Raw genomic sequence first — 20214 nt, forward strand, 5'->3', positions numbered from 1 at the left:
TTTTGGAATCTTCTGTTCAGCTCTTTAGTATCTTGAATTCTTCCTTGTGCTTTGGCTTCTCTGCGCTCCAGTGCAATCTTGAGAGTTTCTTCTGACATCCATTTTGGTCTTTGTCCTCCTTTCTAAGAAATATTCTGATTGTACTTCTTCCAAGACAGATTTTTTGTTGTTGTTCTTAAGGCAGTCCGTGATGCCATAATTTAAAAAAACTATCAATTCTTTTTCAGTTTTCCTTATTCATTGCCTTACTTTCACATGCATATGAGATGACTGAAAATACTGTCACTTAGTCTTCAAAATTACAATCTTAACCCAAGTGCTTTCAAGAGGTCCTTGGTATCCATGATGGTGTAACATGTTGTATTGCTAACAGAAAAGTCTATGGTTCAAGTCCACCATGCCCCATAAAATAATGATGAGCAGTGTCTTCCTACAAGGGTTTAGATCCTTGGAAACTTAATGGAGGGTCACTGTAAGTCAGAATAAACTCAATGGCAGTTGGTTTTTGAACGGGTTTTGAAGCATACTTACCCATTGTAAAGCATTATTTTTCTTTTCAGTACTGCTTCTATAACAGCATCAGTCTTTATTTCTTATTTATTACGATGTTTTTCATTGGTCCATTTGTGAGGATGTTTTCGTTATGTTGAGGTATATAATCCATACTGCACACTACAGTCTATGAGCTTCATTAGTAAATGCTCCATATCTTCTCTTTTCTGCAAGGAAGGTTCTATCACCTGCATATTGTGAATTGTTAATGAATCTTCCTCAGATCTACCACTTGCTCGTCCTTTTGTTATTCTGTGGGGACTTGGTGCTGTGGTTCTTGAAGCTTTGCCACTGGCATTTGAAATACCAGCATCATCACCCATTGTGGGCAAGCTTCAGTGGAACTGCTAGACTAAGACAGTCTGGGGAGCAAACTTGGTCAACCACTTCTCAAATATATTAAAAAAAAAACACCACCAAACTTAAAGCCATTATTCTTGAGTCAGAATCAACTCATAGCTGTTTCTGAGCCATTTCCAAGACTGTAAATCACAAGGGAGGCAATTGCCCATTTTTCTCCCAATTTGTGGCTTGTGGATTTGAACCTTCAAAGAGGCACAGCCTTTGGATTAGCAGTAAAACTCCCTGTGGCCCTTGAAAATGTTATGGCTAGAATAATCGTCGTTTGCTATTTGACTTCTGTTCTGGGGTCTGGTTCTTAGTGATGTTTATAGCCATTATCTAGGAGTAGTTACTACTAATTAGATGGATATTTCTAAGCAGAGCACAGACTGTGACTTCTGATCAAGAGAAACGATTGTTGCATCAGCTCCGAGAAATCACCAGGGTCATGAAAGAAGGAAAATTTGTTGACAGATCCACTCCAGAGAAGGAAGCTGAAGAAGCCCCTTACATGGAAGACTGGGAAGGTAAACAGTATCTTTTCTTTTCTCTATTAACTGCTGACACCAGAAAACTTTCACTTCAACATCTCTTCCCATATCTTTACTTTTTGAGGTATATAATGTTTATCAATTGTTCAGTACACAGGTATTTTAGCAAGTGTACAAAGATGTGCAGTAATGTTGCAATTGTGACATAGAACATTTCTGTAATCTCAAAAAGTTCCTTCCCTTTTGAAGCTCATCCATTCCTCCCACCCTTGGCAATAACTCTACTGCTTTCTGTTCCTATAGTTTCTGTAAATGTATCATACTGCATATACTCTTGTTTTTGGCTTATTTATTTAGGATCATGTTTTTGAGATTTAGGTGTGCTGTTGCATGTATCAGTAGTATTTTTGTTTTGTTTTTACTTAGTATTTTTTTGTGTGGATATACCATAATTTGTTTATCCATTCACAAATTGAAGAATATTGGGCTGTTACCAATTTTAAACTAGTATGACTGAAGCTGCTTTGTACTTCTATATAGGACTCCTTGTACATATGTTTATAATTCTCCTGGATACATATCTAGGAGTCTGACTGTAGCAGTGGGTTCAAGTGTATCAGAGATGAGATGAGGAAACAGGACAGGGCAGGATTCAGACAGGGGTAGCTATGAGTCATACTCTGACAACAACAACATGGTGGCTTAGTGTGGTAAGGAATTGCACTGTTAACACAAAGGTACAGGATTCAGCCATGAGTTGGTTCTGACTTGATGGCACTCAACAACATATTAAGTATACATTTAACTGTATCAGAAATATGATTTCCAAAGTGCTGTATGCCATGTTGCCTTCCCATTACCACTTTTCCACAAGTCCATTTAGTCTGTATCCCTATTGGTATTTGATACTGTTAGTCTTTTATCATTTTAGCCATTCTCCTAAGTGTAAAACAGCACCTTAATTGTGATTTTAATTTTGCCTGTGCCAAAGCATTAATGATACGAAACATTTTTTTAAATTTTATTTTATTAATTTAATGAACATTTACAGAGATTTTGGATTTCCATTCATTCATTGTTCCACTTTTCTCCCTGCCCACCCTTTCCCCCCATTTCACTCCTCTCTTTGAAAAGTAAAAGAAAAATTCCTTCATTGGTATACAATATCCACCCCCCTCCACCCCCCACCCCCCCGTCTCAGTGCTGGACTCTTGTGATACTAAACATTTTTTATATTCATGTGCTTGCTGTTTAGTTTTTGCTATCTCTGTATCTTTGGTGAAGGTTCTATTTCCTACATAGTTCATACAGTTTTAGGTTGTATTTTTGTTTACATTTTCATTCTTTCTTGCTCTGATGATGATGTTAGGTGCTGTCAAGTACAACTCACAGTGACTCCAAATCAGAGCTGTCCTGTCCTATGCCATCCTCAAAATCTCTGACATACTCAATCAAGTCCATTGCTACAATCACAGTGTCAGTCCATCTAGTTGAGAAGTCTTCCTCTCTTTCACTGTCCCTCCACCTTCCCAAGCATGATGCCCCTCTCCAAGGAATAACTTTGAACAACATGCATATGCCTTCTCCAAGACATAACTGTTTGTTCTTTTGGCAGTCCATCGGATATTCAGTATTCTTCTCCAACACCATAGTTAAAAGGCATCAGTTTTCTTCTGTATCCTTATTCATTGTCCAACTCTCAGCACAGCAAGTGACTGAAGAGTCAACTATGGCCTGAATCAGGTGCTACTTAGTCTTCAGACTGGCATCATTGCTCCTCAGTAATTAGAAATGGTCCCTAACTTCCAGCTTTCGTAATGCAGTACATTTCTTGATCTCCTGATTGCTTATACCGACTGTATTGTTTATAGATCCAAGTAAGATAAGGTCATTAAGAGTTTCAGTCTTTTTTACATCATGATGTTGTGTATGGGTCCAGTGGTGAAAATTTTTGTTTTCTTGACATTGATGTGCAATCAGTGTTAAAGGCTGCAGTGTTTAACCTTCTGCAGCAAGTGCTTCAAGTCCTCTTCACTTTCAGCAAGCCAGGTTGTGTCATCTGCATAATGAAGGTTTTTATGAGTCTTCCTCCTGATGCTACATTCTTCTTCATAGAGTCCAGCTTACCACCATGTGATGTTCCCTTGCTCAGTTCACATAACAGCCTGTTGGTCTAGGTTATTAGTTCTAGTAGTAGGGAACTTTTGTGATATAGTCTATAGGGAGTGGCACTGCTAGCCCAAAGGCTGACCCTCTCTAGCACTTCAAATCCCCAGTGGCTCCATGGGAGAAAGACAAGAATATGGACCATTGTCTTACATATAATGCCTAATCATATATTCCTTTTAAACAGTTCTCTCTCTCATCTATTCCAGTAAAGTGTTCATTATCTATCTACTCTTTTTCTATTCTCCTCCCAACATCCCATGTCAGTCCTACTTCATAACAGTGGTGTTGTGCCTTTTGGGACTGAGACATTTCACTCAGCATAACATCCTCCAGGGTGACCCACATTGTATAATGTATTACAAGTTCATTATTTTTCAGTGCTTCATAGTATTCCACTATGTGAATATACCATAGTTTTTCTATCCATTTGTTTGTTGATGAGCACTTGGTTGTTTCCATCTCTTTGCTATATGTAAGACAACAGTCTAGAATAAGAGGTACATTGCAAAGAGGACTGGGGGACGGGAAGGGGAAGGACGGAAATTGTGCAACAATGAATGAATTTATATTTTTTTAAAAAGTGAACTGGGCAAGGGAGGAAAATGTGCAACAGTGAATGAATGAATGAATGAATGAAAATACAGCTTTTGTGTAAATAAAACTTTTCTTAAAATCACAAATTTTTAAAAGTAAATAAATAATACGGATTTATATTCAGAATCTTAATTGTAGTAGGGAAAAATTGGAAGGACACTAAATGTCTTAAGTGAAAGTCATTGTTGTGAAGTCAGAACCAATTTATAGCTGAGCCTCGAGCGGATGGTCAAAGCCTGTAAACCACACAGAAGTGGAATGTCCTTCTTTCACCCTCAGAACAGCTGATGGAGTCAAACTGCCCGCTTCTGAGTTGGTACTGAAACTTCTTACCTTCTAGGCCTTCAGAAGTCATAAATATCTTACAAGGAATAACAAATCATATAATTATGTTGTAGCTGTGTAGTGGACTGTTGTGCTTGCTATTTTAAAAATGTCTAATGACATGGAGAAATGCTCATGATAGAAATGTTGAAAGAATAAAAAAATCCAAGTAGAACATTTTATATGCAGTATCAACCTTCAGGGTAACTAAAAAAATTATTATAGCAGTATATCAACAAGGAACTGCCAGAAATTCAAGCTGGATTGAGAATATGACATGGAATAAAGGCTGGCATTGCTAACATCAGATGCATCTTGCTTTGATAGCAGAAAATACTAGAAAGATGTTTACCTATGTTTTACCAACTCTGTGTGGACCATAACAAATTATCGTTAAAATTATAAAGAATGACATTGGAGAACATGTAAATGTGCTCATCCAGAATCTGTACATAGACCAAGAGGCATTGATTAGAATAGAACAAGAGGAAACTGCATGGTTTAAATCAGGAAATGTATGCATCAAAGTTGTGTTATTTCACCATTATTCAGTCTCTGTGTTAAGCAAATAATCGGAAAGTCTAGACTATATGAAAATCAAATGCGGCATTAGGATTGGAAGAAGACCCAATAATCTGAGCCATGCAGGTGGCATAACCAGCTTTGCTGAAAATGAAGAGGACTTGAAGCACTTACTGTTGATGAACAAAGACTAACACACTCATACTCATTGCCATCGAGTCAACCAACTCATAACTGACCCACCCATGAGTTTTCGAGGTTGTAAATCCCACAGAAGACAACTGTCCATCCTCTCTCTGAGCAGCTGTTGGATTCAAACCACTTTTTTTATGTTGGAATCACAATCCTTACCCATTAGGCCACCAGAGCTTTTGATTCCACTTCAGCACAAATAAAACCAAAATCTTCATAACGCAATCAATAAGCAATATCATAATAAACATAGAAAAGGCTAAAGTTGTCAAATTTCATTTTACTTGGAAGTAAATCAACACCCATGGAAGCAGTAGTCAAGTAATCGATGTATCACCTTGGGAAAATCTGCTGCCAAAGACTCATGAAGCTGTTCTAAAACAAAGTTGTCACTTTGAAGACTAAAGTGTGACTGACTTAAGTCATGGGCTTTTCAGTTGTTCCATATGCTTGTGATAACTAGACAATGATGCCCCTGAATTATGTTCGCAAGGAATATTGACTTAACCTTGGACTTCAAGAACAAACATATCTGGCTTGGGAGAAGTACAGCCACAATGCTCCTTTGAAGAGGAGATAGTAAGACTTTACTTTGTCTTACTATATTTTGGACCTGTTACCAGTAACAGCCAGTTCTTGAGGAGAGGCGGCATGCTTAGTAGCAGGTCAGTGAAAAAGAGATTGACAGGGCAGCAGCAACAGTGGACTCAAGCATAGCAATGAACATGAGGATGGTGCTAGACTCAGGAGTGTTCTGTTCTCTTTGCATAGGTCGCAGTGAGCCAGGCTGACAACATGAACAACATTCTTCTTTACTAGAGGCAAGAAAAAGACAAAGACATGTTCATACATGGTAAAAAAAGACCAGGAGTGAAAACAATAAAATATTGTCAGTGATAGAATTCTGGGTGTTTTGCTTTTTCTTTTTAAAAATATGTTTCTATTTTATGTATTTTCTAAAATGAGTCTGTATGTAAGAAAAAGAATTAAAACCCAAACAGTAAATGTTGTGAAAATGTCTCCCCAAACCTTTCCCTACATCAAAAAAGACCCTCTTCCTTTCATAATTTGTAGGCAGAAAGTGGTTTGTGTTAGGATTCTGTGTGCCAATTATCATGATGTGCAAATGGACTTGGAATTCTCCAGCTTTTCGCATTGTGTCGTGAGCACCGTCCTTCGCCAACACTGGCATATGAGCTCCCTTGCAGCCCATCTGTCATTTAGGTGTGGCTTGGCTGACACACATTTCTTTCTTTTCTTAATTTGGCAGCGTTTCTCTCTTCTCATCATCATAGGTGGGATTCAGCACCAGTATTACTCATTTTGTTTACCAGTTTGTTACTTTCTTTTGTTCTATTATTTGAAGATGAAGAAGCCAACAATTAGAATTCTGTCTCCTCAAAGTGCAGTGCTTGTCCTTAGGGATCCTGGCCATGTCTTGCTAAAGTACTCTCCATTTCTGACACTTGAAAACGATTTCAGTTGTTTTGATAAGTAGAAGCATTCATAGTGTGTTTTCCAAAGTGCTTACTGCTCCTTTCCTTTCCCTCCTCCCCACTTTCTTCCCCTACCCTCCACCCCAACCCCCGGGAAGATTTTAAAATGGTTCTAGATAGAAATTATAAACATTAGCCTTGAGCTATGCTCTTGCCATCTGGTATTTGGTGCCTTTTTAAAAACAAAAAAACTGAAGCTCATGTTGTTTGTTTAATCTGCATCAGTACTGAGAAGCACATAGTGATCTGCCCTAAGAGCCCACATTTAAGAAGGGATTTTCATCTGAATTGGTTTGTATTTCAAAAGAGCACTGGATATCAGCCATACTGCTAAGAACTTGCTCAAGTGAAACTTAAGAACTGTTAGAATTGTCTCAGATTTCGTGAATGGATTTGTTATGATGGGATGGCTGCTGCTTGAAAAATCCTCTTTTTGAGCCTGATACTTTATTTTTGGAAAACACATTCTAAGACTCTGCTCCTTTTCTCCCTAGGTTACCCTGAAGAGACTTACCCAGTTTATGACCTTTCAGACAGCATCAAGCGGAGGCAAGAAACAATCCTAGTGGATTACCCTGACCCAGAAGAGCCCTCTGCTGAAGAAATAGCTGAGAGAATGGAAGTGCTAGAAGAAGCAGCAGAACATCGGGGCTGGGACTGTCTGCCCACTGCTGCCCGAGCCCAGGAAGATAGTTCTGTTACCTTGTGCAACTCAAAGCCAGAAACGTGTTCTTGCTGTTTCCATGAAGAAGATCCTGCTGTCTTGGCAGAGAATGCTGGTTTCAGTGTAGACGGCTACAGCGATCAAGAAGAAACCACTAAAGAAGAGTGGTCCCAAGAATTCAGAGATGAAAACTTGGGCATCAGTGCAGATAAAGCACCTACCGGGGGCATACTGAGGAAGCGGAACCTCCAGAGTTTAGAATGAAAACAGCCAGTTTAGTGAAGTATTCATTACTCTAGTCCCAGGGTGACCTTTCTCTCAGATTTCACCTTGGTCTTGTGCTCTGTACTTCATTCTCTATGTTCAGATATCATAGCTATCAGGCCATTACCAAGGATATCATGTTTCCTTCCTGGTGCTCACACACCTGTCACCCTGTAAAACACCATAGAAGTTAGGATGAACACAGCAAAACTTCACTCTTGTCCTTGTGCTTTTCCCTCACCAGAGAAGCTGATCCACTGAGTAACAGTGTTTAGTCTGTAGTAATTACAGAGGGGACCACTCAGGGGTAAAGTCCAACTCTTTTGTTAGGATTAACAGAATATTATCAGCTAACAAATGATGAAGACATAAAGCTGAAAAAGTGAAGATTTCTAAACCCATGATGCTTATTCTTTGGGCCTTGAGCAGGTTAGTGGGCCCCTAGGGAAAAGAAAACATTTTATTTCTGGAGATGATGGACCCAGAGCAAGGTAAGGCTGTTCTGAGTTGAAGACTCTTCCTCATACCTATTGCCTTTCCAGATACACTGATACTGCCTCCAGCATCCAGAGTAGCACGAGACTCCTGCTGGCCTGACTTTTTTGTCTGGTTGTCAAGCTCTGTTGTTCGTTATCGAGTCAGTTCTGACTCAGAATGACCCTCCATACAACAAAACAATACTACTCAAGCTATCCTCACAGTTGCTGTGTGAGTCCATTGTTACAGTCACTTGTCAGTCCATCTTGTTGAGACTGGTCATTAAATCCCTCTCTCCAGGAGCTAATCTTTCTGATAAGGTGGCCAAAGTTAGTGTAACAAAACTGCCATAGTCGGTAGCACCTTTGCACTTTGGTTTCCAGTGGCCAGAGGATTATTTAGATGGAGCATTTAGACACTCCTGCAAAGCTAAGTTTGAGGCTGCGGAATGACCTGCCCAAGGATAGTAGTCCTGCCATGAGTTGCTCAGAAGGGTAGGGAGCCAGTAACAAGGGAGAGAACCCTACCTTTACAAAGAGACCATGCCTAGAAACTGTTCCTTAATGTGCCCTCTGGAGAATTTGTCCTCATACCATATCAACTGAAACAGAAATGAGGAGTGAACTTTATATAAGTGCCAGCCCAGCGGGGAAGGTGAGAGAACTCATAAAACAGTGCACAGGGGAAGAATTCATTAGTCTGTATTGGAGTAGCTAAGTTTTTTGTGAGAGAGCTGGGCAAAGTATGAGGTACATCAGGCCAAGGTGGGTTTTAACCAAGCTTAGCCTAGTGCTTGGTTTCATGTCTTATTGAGATACGATGGTTCTCTTGAATTCTAGGTGGATGAGTGAATTCACAGTTTACATGCAGAATCTGAGTTTAACAGCCTGTTCCCTCCTAAAGACATTCCTAATGATAAACTGTAAAAATCTTGAAACTTAGTAACATAACATTGGCCTGGCTTGAACAGGATGCCAGGAAAGAGTATAAATCATGCATATAAGCATACAGACCACTGTTAGAAGATACAGGATCATATTAAGGCAGTGTATCAGCTACAGGTAGGCATTTCTTGTTGGGTAATAGAATTACTGAGAAATATCATTAGCAAATGTTCCTATAGAACATATAGTGCCAGCTGTCTTTGTATGGAACATTTTATTTGCATCGTAAATGCAGTTTAAAATGTGCTAAAGACCATCTAGATGTAATGCTAAAGGTAAAAAAAATAATGTAGGTGTTCTTTATTGTTTTGACTAAATGTTCTCCATACTATTCATAACTCACCATTAAGGGCTGATTTTGAGGAGAGTCCTAGGGCCCTGGTTCAAAGACTTAAAGTTCTTTTTTGCCTTAGGGTGTGGCTCACTCCCTTGTGAGATACAAGAACGGTTTCCTTGTAGCCTCCTCACTCATTTAGCAGACAGACACTGCCGAGTACTAGATACTTGGAAGGAAAGGTTTCATTCCTATCCTCAAAAAAATAAATGTTTTACATGGGAGCTTGACAAGTAAAAACTTAGGAGAGGTACAACAGCTGTATAGACCTTCAGGTCAAGCATTCTACAGAAAGAAATGTGGACCCTGATCCCATTCTTGCTCTTCTAGCTTAGGGATCTTTGGGTCAGCTCTTTAACCCTTCTGAACACTGGCTTCCTATTAAGAAAACTGAATTATTAGTACATGCAAAACAATATTCTATTACATACATGATAACCACTCAAGAAATGATAAGCTGTTCTTTATTATTTAAGGTTTCAGGTTACAATTGAGATATGAACCCAAGCTGTTCTTTATTATTTAAGGTTTCAGGTTACAATTGAGATATGAACCCAAATTGAAGGAATACAGAAAAACATTTTTGCCAAAGTTCATGCAAGATACTGTACAGAGAAGGTGGCCCTTGAAGCATGCTAAGAATTTCTCCAGGTGAGCAAGGATGGGAATGGACCTTCTTTGCAGAAAGAGCAACGGGGGGAAAAGCAGTAGGTTACAAAAGGATGTGCTATGTTCAGGTATTTTAATCAGACTGGGATGCATAGTGTCCCATAGTGTTGATTCTGAATGTTAGTCTTTAGGGGGAGAAAAAACAGGATTTGAAAATATTTCCTGCCAAAAGTACTAGTCTTGCAGAGCCAATGCTCTAGAACCAGATAATTCTTCACACAGCCCAGGGTCACCAGTATCATGGGACCATGCCTGCTCCGCTCTTTCCTATGGCCTTCAGTTCAGAACTGGTCTGGGCTTGCAAATTTGCTAGCTCCCTGACACTGGGTCAGCAGTGACCTTTTGGCACTGTGGCAGAGCACTTCCGGGCACAAATAGTTGTTCTAGAAAACAGCTGAATGAGCTTGGCACATCATGTGGGTGCTCCAGCCAGTTCCCCTTTCTAGGTCATGGTAGGAAAAGCATCTCATGAGCTTCATAACTCATGAAGTATGTATGAGCTCTGGAGAGAGAAGTATGTGCTAAGTGCAGAGGCCTGTTTGGCTTCTAGAAGAGAAGATCTGTAAGAACTATTCTTTCTGTATTGTCTGTGGTTTGAGTAACTAAACAATTTATGGTTTAAATTGAGATAGTCTGGGAAAAGGGAGCCTTAGAAATAATTATGCCAAAGCAGTAGGAGTAAACCAGCCTATAATCTCGGACATATAATCTTTGTATCTGTGATCATTTAAAACACTTGTCTTCAACCTGACATTAAAAAATAAACACAAGTCAAACCAAAGCCTCTTCATTCATGGACTGATTATGTGCTTTCCCACAGGAGATAGGCCACAGTTCAGGTAGGAAATGCTTTTTTTCTTGTGAAAAGTCTAAATCTGGGGTAATAAGCCATACTTACTACAATACTAGACTCATACTCTTTCTAATCTGAAGAAAAATTTAGTGCCTCAACTATCTGGCAATACTACGAAAAGCCCATAAATGAAGTACCCATATGATTTTGGTTTGACCATTTTTATACAAATCTAAATACCAACCTTCCCAATTTTCTGATACAAAATAAAAACTGATTTCTTCCCTTTCACAGTTCATTTAATAACTTCACTACTATTTTTCTCATACGTGAATTAGGACAAATACGTTTGCAGGGCTGTTAGAATTAAATGAGATACCATTTTGAAAAGAGAGGCCCTACAGAGGAGGTACTCAGATTGTTTGCAACAACAGCACATTGCTGTGTACATCAATTCTAGGGCTACTGTGTCACAATTGACACCTCCCAGGACCTCCCCAACTGCCAAGAATGGCCCTGCACTTGGGGCTTCTGTAGTCTATGAGTGATTTTTAGTTTTGACCTCCTCCCTTAGGATCAGACTGCTAGCTTTCATGTCTACTTCCATTGATAGCTGCAGCTTCTTGTCCTCTTGGTTTCAGGTCTGCTACAGGCAAGAAATTAAATAAAAAACCCCAGGTTTAAGTCTTGCTCACCTAGGTTAGGTTCTGAGCAGGACCACAAGAATCAAGCAACTGGATCTTTGTGTTATTTCTGTCACTCAGGTCTTTTCCACTCTCCCCTCCATTCCCAGCCCTGTTCTTTTCTAAAGGGCCTCGGGGACACTTAGGCCCCAATAGCCTATTCCTCTGGTTGGCACAGCCAACCCTGAAGGGAACGGTTCTAATTTACTTACCTGTGAACCTCACCATTTCCTTAACCCTCCTCAGCTTTTAGTCATGGTTCTGATCAACTTTATACATAAATGGCATAGATACAGGGTTACATCTGACCCACGTATCATTGCTTTAAAACAAGTTTTGTTTCCCATGTTACCTCCACTACCTGCCCGCTCCTCAGACTCCTAGGAAAAGATGAATGAATGGTATAGGAAACGGACAGATTTTTCTCCTTCAATGGGGGTGGGGTGGGAAGGGGGGGACCCAAAGAAAGAGTACACAGCAGTATTGAAACAATTCAAGTTTTAATTTGTTGGTATATGTTCTATACTTAGACAAACACCAAATTCTATAACATACATAATGTCAACATGGGAAAATACCAAGTTTGTCATTGCACATACCAATAAATAAATACATTTGCTCCAGAATACCAAAGAGTTTATTCAAAAAGTCACTTAATAAAAGCACAATTTTGTAAGTTTTATCTAAAACTCCAGATAATTTTGAGCAAAAATAAAATGTCTGACCACTTGAAAATAGGAAAAGACGATCTTGTGCAAATAGACATACACATTCTAGGCATTATGAAAACTGGCTAAATGTATGTTCCCACTAAGAAACGTCACCCATCCTGACTGAGTCCCCTTTGTCACCAAATTCTGGATTAAAGAGGCAGAGGCCGGTTTTCCTTTCTAAGTCACTCCACATTGTCCTCTAGGAAACTCTAGATCTCGGCCTAATCTCCAGTTCCACCTGGACCTTGGTAGGGGGAAAGAGGGACAGTCGGACAAAGGAAGAGGGATGTGATGCCCTTCATAGGAAAGAAAAAAAGGCACGGTGATGAGCTAGAGAAAGTAGTGATGAAAGCAAGGATTAACTTTCATTCACCCTGAATCCTACCTGTAGTTTTTACAGACCACGTCCTCATTTTGCAAATGAGAAAACAGACTTTCAAAGACTACAAGGTGTTCTCAGAATCACAGGACTCCTAGCATAGAAATGATTTCTGTAAGACCAACTTGCCTCTTAACTTGGTTAGAAAAACCCAAAATGAAACTTGTCCCAATACTTCTCCTCCTGTATATCCTGAGATGACAGAAAATTGCAAACTGGAGGTACATAAGAACAGGTGGCCAAGATCCCATCCCTTACTCTTGGGAGGCTGCCTCAAACCTATAGGCCAGCGTCCAGGGCAGAGGCGTTAGGCCCAGGAACAGTACTGCACAGCAGCACCTGAACACAGACTCAGTTATCTGGAAATGTGTGCTCTAAGGGCCATGGTGCCCACCACACGAAGTGTTTCAGCTAGGGTAAGAGGGATTAGAGAGAACAGAAGGCCAGAGTTCCTGCAGTAGGGAAGACCCAGGGCTCCACCCTAGAAGGTGGGATTTGTGCTTGCGGAACACAGCTCTCCTAACATCACCTTCACACAGACTCCACTGTGAGAAAAATCTGGGCCTTTAAATTGAAATCACGACTGCTGTTAGAACTATCTCTCAGGTAAATGCCTTGCTATTTAAAAATAAAGAAAAACTGCTGATTCTAGGGGTTTTTCCCTAATTGCCACTGAAAGAAACAGGTTTCCAAAGTCGTCTTTTAGCCTGTGATAGCCACCTTCCCTGGCTCCCTAACACCTGCCCTGCCCTCACCATGAAGTCTGGACCTATGTGCTTCCTCTGAATGAGAATCTTGATTTTTAAGGCACATTCACTAGATAATGTTCTAATTCATCCAAAAGCATGTGCGTAACACATTGAATTCTTTATATAATGCAGTGAAAGTGAAGCCTAACAACTTTGTTGGGTAGTCTCCCAATCAGAACCCTGGAAGAACAAGCTAGTCCTTTGCTAGATAAACTTTCTGTCCAAAGTGCATGAAATGAATGTACTAAGCCCACAGGGGATTGTAACTATGTCATTATTCCTTTCTTTCTCATCCTTCAAAATATGATGCTAAGAAACATCAGTTGAGTATTTGCAGATTGCCCTTTTCCCCAGATATGTACAGAAACACGCGCGCACACACACACACACAGATGGACATGGAGCACCTTAGAGCCAGAAGTAGAGAAAAGCTAGAATTGAAGAAGTGCTGGGGAAGTGAACTTCACCACTCTGCAGAAGAAGTGTTTTGGGGCAGATGGTGGATAGTTTCGGAGTACAGCCCCAGAGGGAGCAAGAGAGCCAGAAGCTGCCTAAAGTGCCGTTCAGCCAGCACTGCTCACTCAGTCACTGAGTTCCCTGCCCAATCAAGGACCATCTGGGCAGAGGTTATGGAAGGCAAGAACATTTGCTAAAGGGAGGCTGAGCCCAAGTGGTCTCCAGGGCTCTGTAACCTTTAAGAGTCTTTGGGCCCATGGCTGCGGGGCCAGTGCTCAAGGAAAACTTTTCCAGAGTGGAGTCTTAAGAGTAAACCTTACTAGGCTGGGACTTAAGCAGAGGGCACAGCTGTTCCTGCTCACGACTCAATATCTAACAAGAGTTTTGTTGCTGAGGCTACCATTCTCGACGTCCACCCCAGAGAGTCCAGGATCCACCTTGCCTGACCAGTCAGAAAACACCCAGTGTACAAAACACCCAGTCAGCCCGTCTGTGTCCCAGAGGAAAAGCAAAGGCCAAGAGTTTCCATTGTGCTTCTGATTTTTCCAGGCTACTATCAAGATCTCCCTTCCATTGGGATCCCAAGCCAGCCTGTTCTGTAAAATTCTAGACCCAGAACAGCTTAACCAGACCTTGGCAGTCATCTAGTTTCCATGATCTCACATGTCAGAAGATGAATTCTCACTAAAGTCAGTGCTGCAAACATCAAAACTCCTTGCCAGTGGAACCTTCCAACAGGTTTCTGGAGCCATAATCACACAGAATGAGACTCTTCTTCCTAAGGAGCCACTGGTGGATTTGAACCACAAGAGGTGCCACCTTTGGGTTGGCAGGGGGGCTCCTTATCCACCAACATGCCAAACTGGAACTGTGGAAGAGAAAATGGCACCACTGGGGGAAAGGAAAGGATCAACCCCAGCACGGAAACTTGTAGTATTCTCAAATGTCTCTCACCAGATGTCTAGAAACTAGACCATGTTTAAAAGAGAAAGATGACTGTAGAATTCTCTGAGAAGTCTGTCAGTGGTGTGGGCAGATCCATGCTGATATAGGTGTGCCCTGCTTTAACCCCTCAACACCATATACTTTGGCTTACAACATGAGAATATACTACCTCCACTTACAGAGTCAAAACAGCTATCACCTAGAGTCTCATGTTTAAAATACTATGTTTATTTGTAAAAATCAGTTTCTACTCAGCTTTCCCAGGCAGATCTGCTCTAAAACAAGGTACAACTTCTGCTAGCTTCCCACTGATTTCTGAACTTCAGTCTGGATAAGAAGCCTCTTCCAGGGCAAATGGTAATCAGGCAAGAGCTTAAGAGACCCAAGCCTGCAAGAGTGGATGGTGCCGTCCAAGGAGAAGAATGGCAGAGGAGAGATGAGGCCCAGGCCTGAAGCATTCACATCCCATTCTGCCGTATCTAGACAGAAACATGCAGCACACTTGCGAGGTTTGCTCATGGCTAAGCATCTCTCAGAGGGGTCGGGCACAGGCCGATCCTGATCAGTCTGATGTGCAAAAATCCTGATTTCCTACTGAAATGGCTTCATTTTATCGATCATCTCTCACATCTATAAGTTTCTGTAATCAGGGAAGGGGGAGAGAACATGGAGACCAGGTTCCAGGAAGACCAGAGAGCTAAAGATACCAGTTTCATGGGGGACAGTGGAGACGAAACAAGGGGGGATTGAGGTTTCCTGAACTCTGCCACTAGCCAGCGAGGTGACCCTGTGCAAGTCCCATTTCTAGGTGTGACTCACCTAAACTAATGCTGTTGTATTAGATGATTTCTAAAAGTCTTGCCACACTTTCTGTGGTTCTAAGATACTCCCTGTCCCACTACCACCCAAGAAATACACTGAGAAGACCTCACCAACCATGTCCTAGGCTGAGAGCAGTGGGAACTAAAGTACAGGCAAGAGTACCTGAAGTTGGGTCATTCCAGAAGAAATGCTTCCTAAAGCATGTCATGGCTTTGGAATGGCCTCTTACCAGCAAGAACCCCTAAACTGTGTGCAGCCTGGGGCTAGTATCTTGGCCCTCATCTGTGCTTCCTGGTGTGGCCAAGACTGCTTACTGGGAGCTTCTGGGGCAGTTGGCAGGACAAGACTCCCAGGACAGCCTAAACCAGGGAGCCTATTTTCTGTACCTTTTCCATACTACGCCTCTGTCCTATACCCTTTCTCCACTAAAATATCTGACCTTGAGAAATGTGGAGAAATTTTAAATCCCAGGGCCCTAGCCGGTTCCCACAGTCCAAAGACAGCCAAACCCTACAATGCTGGCATGGTCCTGCATCTCACCTTCTAAACCGCTACCCTATCATGATCCTCACATCTCCCAGGTGTGGCTGGAACCTTATGAAGTTAACTCCCTTTTGCAGTTGTAAGGGGCCTGCCTGGCCTCTTGAATTGTTCAGTCTCAACACCAGGTGTGAAACTGTAGAACCAAGCCTGGCCACGGAACCCTTTGCTATGTAAAGTTGCTATGGCCTACACACATACATACAGATGCACATCCTGTGCCCTCACACTGAGACACCTCTGTCCTCTGACTCCTGGGCTGAGTGGGTGGCTGGGCTGCAAAAGCCCTGCATTGTGCTTCCTCCCTTGATGCCTCATTGTGCCTTCCCAGCTGAAGAAGCTGCCCAGCTTGGCAAAGATAACTGCAGGAGGACTCCAACCCAGGAGCAGGGTGGAGGGATGGTGTGGATTGTGAGGCACAGGAGTTCACTCTGGTGCCTTCACCCCACGTGCCCACTCACTCCCACTCCCCTGTCTCTTCAGACAGGCAGAGGAACCTGCTCAGGGCCAGAGATTCCTCTAGCAGGAGGCCTATGTACAGAAGGTGGGCAGGGCTATCTCCACTCCAAGCCGAGTCACCTCAAAAGGCATGAGGCAGCCTCTACTCGCAGGCCAGCTTGCTATCGAAGCTGGACAGGGCAATAGCGAAGGCCTGCAGCGCACACAGTGGGTAGTTGTAGTCCATAGTGAACACATCTTCTGCTACCCGGCCAAACTGCATCACAATGTAGTCCGCTGGGCCAGACAAAAGCATGAACGAAGGAGGAGAGAAAAACAGGAAAGAGTAGGGATGATGGAAATGGGAAGGACATCCTACACACTGTCCACTGGCCTGAGGGCTAGTTCCACTGCCCCATCTAGTGTGATCATGTGTGTAACCAAGTCAAAGCAGACTGATAGCTGACCCTCTAGTGGATTTTCAGAGGCAGTAAATCTCATGGGAGGAGACTACCATCCTTCTCCCATGGAGCAATTGGTGGATTCAAACCGTGTGCTTTTGGACTGCAGCTTCTTACCGCTTGGCCACTAGAGTTCCCTTTTGGTGTACAGAGTGCCCAAACAAGGGGAGGGAAAGAAAGAAGCAGATATTCCAAGGGAATCCTAAAGGAGGTAGACAGTCTAGTTGGGAGACGTGGCAACAGAAAGCAAAAGAGAAAGAGGAATATAAACAACAGGAAACAGGGAAGAAGAAATTGTTCAAAAGGGATTCCTGGGCCTGAGATTCTTCGGAGGAAGTTCCTCCATGCTGGAGAGGCTGCTTCCTTAAGTGCAGGTCTGCACAGGTGGGTCTAGGTGAGCTGAACCTTGAGCTAAGGGCCCCAGATGTCATGTGGGCAGGAATGGGCTGGGGTATAAATACTCACGGTCATTGCCATGGATGATCTGGAAGTTCTTCACGGAGGCCTGTGTGACGCGCCCATGGAAGTTGAGTACATAGGACTGCGTGTCGTCATTCCAGACAGGTGTCTTGTTTTGGAGCTCGATGATAGTTTCTGTGTTCTTGTTCTGCCAACGGGCTAGTAGTGTCTCATGCTCCTGGGAAGGCAGCCTCACTTAAGCTAGGGCTAGGTCTTGGCACCATGACTACCCCAAAGAAAGATCTATCCTAGGATGGTCCTGTACTATATGTAGTCTGCCCTTAGAAGCCCATGCAGAGACTAGAATAATGGATGGGGAAAGGGGAGGGTGGAGCAGAGACTCACGTTTCGGGGACGGATGGAGACTCTCTCGTGAACCATGTTCATGCCTGGGACAATCACACTCATCTTCCGTGGTCCCTTAAAGCCTAAGACGTTTGTCTCCTGGGAAACAGAGAAAGAACTCAACATTGACCATCCGAGGAACCTAGTCTCTTAATGAGAATGAGGTGAAGTGAAAAATAAAAATGAGGTAGATTTCAACATCTCTACTTGGACATGGAGTGGTGCCGCTGTGTGGGCTCTGACTCATAGGGGCCCTATGGACAGCAGAGAGAAACCCTGCCTGATCCAGCACCATTTTCACAATGTCTGCTGTACCTGCGCCCACTGTGGTGGCTACTTCGTCATTCCTTCTCATTGAGGCTCTTCCTCTACTTTTCTGATTCTCCACCTTTCTAAGCATGGTGTCCTCTTCCAAGAACTGACCTCTTCTGGTAACACTACTCAAATATGTGAGAGTGTAAGCATCTCTAATTCAACACACCCAGAACTGAACTCTTGGACTTCCACTCTGCCAAGACTAACTCATTTTTCTCATCTCAGTTAATGGCAACTCAACTCTTCCAATTGATTGGGCAAAATACACCAGAATCCTTGACTCCTCTCTTCTAACCTCACTTAAAATCTATCAGCAAATTCAGCTCTACCTTAAAATTACATCCACTTCTCCCCATCGTCTCTCCTGGAGCTCACTGTAATGATCCATAACTGGTCACTGACCCCCAAGCCCCTTGTCCCCAACATCTACTCTTAACATAGCAGCAATGGTCCTGTTAAAATATGTCAATACCACAAATATCATAAACATCAACAAGCAAAGTCCTGAAGATTATCCAAAAACGAATGGAACAGTACATGGACATAGAACTACCAGAAGTACAAACTGGGTTTAGAAGAGGTCATGGCACTAGAGACATTACTGCCAATGCCAAATGGATCTTCGCAGAAAGCAAAGAGTACCTGAGGAGTGTCTGTTTCATTGACTATGCAAAAAGCATTTCTATGGATCACAACAAATTGTCACTAACCTTGAGAAAAATGGGAATCTCAGAACACTGATTGCGCTCAGACAAAACCTATACTCAAAATGAGGAAGCAGTCGTCCTAACAGCAAGGAAACACTGCTGGGTTCAAAATCAGGAAAGGAGTTCATCAAGGATGCATCCTGTCTCCATACATTTTCAATCTATATGCAGAACAGATTATTCAGGAGGATGGCCTTTATGAGGGCATCAGGATTGAAGGAAGACTCATCAACAACCTACGTTATGCAGCTGATACAACTTTGCTTGCTGAAACGAGGAGGACCTGAAGCTCTTGCTACAGAAAATGAAGGACTGTAGTCTTCATATGGGTTGATGCTCAACATCAAGAAGACAAAGATTCCCACCACTGGGCCAACTGGCAGCACCATAATAGATGAAGAAGAGATTGAGGTTGTTGAAAATTACAGCTTGGTCAGCTCCACATTCAACATTCTTAGCATCAGCAGTCAGGAAATAAAAAGTTGTTGTTGTTATGTGCCGTCGAGTCGCTTGCGACTCATAGCGACCCTATGTACAACAGCCCTAAACTCTGCTCTGTCATGTGCCAATCGCATTGTCTCTGACACACTCATCCCAATTACCCCAGTCATTGAAATCAATCCACCTCATAGAGGGCCTTTCCCTCCTGCGCTATCCCTCCACCCTCTCAAGCATGATGTCCTTCTCCAAGGACCTGTCTGTCCTTACAACATGTCCAAAGTATGTTAGACGAAGCCTCAGAATCCTTGCCTCCAAAGAGCCACCAGTTTTAACCCTTCCCAGGATGAATCTGTTTGTTTTCCTAGCAGTCTATGGTACTCTCAATACTCTTTTCCAGCACCACAGCTCAAAGGCATCAATTCTCCTTCTATCCTCCTTGGTCATTGTCCAATTCTCTGATGCATAACAAGTGATTGAAAAGACCATGGCCTGTATCAGATGCACCTTAGTCTCCAGAGAGACACCACTGCTCTTCAGTACTTTGGAGAAGTCCCTAGCAGCAGACTTTCCCATGGCAATGTGCCTTTTAATTTCCTGGTTACTGGTGCCAAGAGTGTTGACTGTGGAGCCAAGCAAACAAAAGCTGTGAACAATCCCAATCTCTTCACCATCCATCCTGATGCTGCCAATAGGTCCAGTGGTGAGAAACTTTGTCTTCTTGATATTGAGCCTCAATCTATATTGGAGGCTGCAATCCTTGACCCTCTGCAGCAAGCACTTCAGGTCCTTCTCAGTTTCAGCAAGCAGGGTTGTGTCATCTGCATAACACAGACTGTTTGATAGATCGTCCACCAATCTTGACCCCACATTTCTCCTCATAGAGCCCAGCCTCCCGGATAATCTGTTCTGCATACAGGTTGAAAAGGTATGGAGA

The 20214-nt window shown here is 42.4% G+C and overlaps 2 protein-coding genes across 6 annotated transcripts in view; one reads left to right on the forward strand and one right to left on the reverse strand.

Moving 5' to 3' along the window:
* Positions 1–7610, forward strand: part of RIC3 (RIC3 acetylcholine receptor chaperone) — a 36515-nt gene extending 28905 nt beyond the window's left edge. The window contains exons 5-6 of one of the 3 annotated variants that reach the window (XM_006885437.1): positions 1276–1421; positions 7177–7610. In XM_006885437.1, coding sequence (XP_006885499.1) covers positions 1276–1421; positions 7177–7610 — 580 coding nt within the window. Of the gene's footprint in view, positions 1–1272; positions 1422–7176 lie in introns of all 3 variants that reach the window. The other 2 variants (XM_006885438.1, XM_006885439.1) reach the window with 2 other exon arrangements.
* Positions 7611–16602: 8992 nt separating this feature from the next.
* TUB (tubby bipartite transcription factor) overlaps positions 16603–20214 on the reverse strand; it is a 106943-nt gene continuing 103331 nt past the window's right edge. For 2 of the 3 annotated variants that reach the window (XM_006885441.1, XM_006885442.1), the window contains exons 10-12: positions 17818–17916; positions 17479–17650; positions 16603–16849 (exon numbers count right to left, since the gene is read on the reverse strand). In XM_006885441.1, the coding sequence (XP_006885503.1) occupies positions 16716–16849; positions 17479–17650; positions 17818–17916 (405 nt within the window). In that variant the 3' untranslated portion in view covers positions 16603–16715. The remainder of the gene's footprint in view (positions 16850–17478; positions 17651–17817; positions 17917–20214) is intronic. The other variant, XM_006885440.1, reaches the window with a different exon arrangement.

Source organism: Elephantulus edwardii, unplaced genomic scaffold, assembly GCF_000299155.1.
Source record: "Elephantulus edwardii isolate Elephantulus edwardi_28Jun2011 unplaced genomic scaffold, EleEdw1.0 scaffold00044, whole genome shotgun sequence".
Classification (NCBI taxonomy): domain Eukaryota; kingdom Metazoa; phylum Chordata; class Mammalia; order Macroscelidea; family Macroscelididae; genus Elephantulus; species Elephantulus edwardii.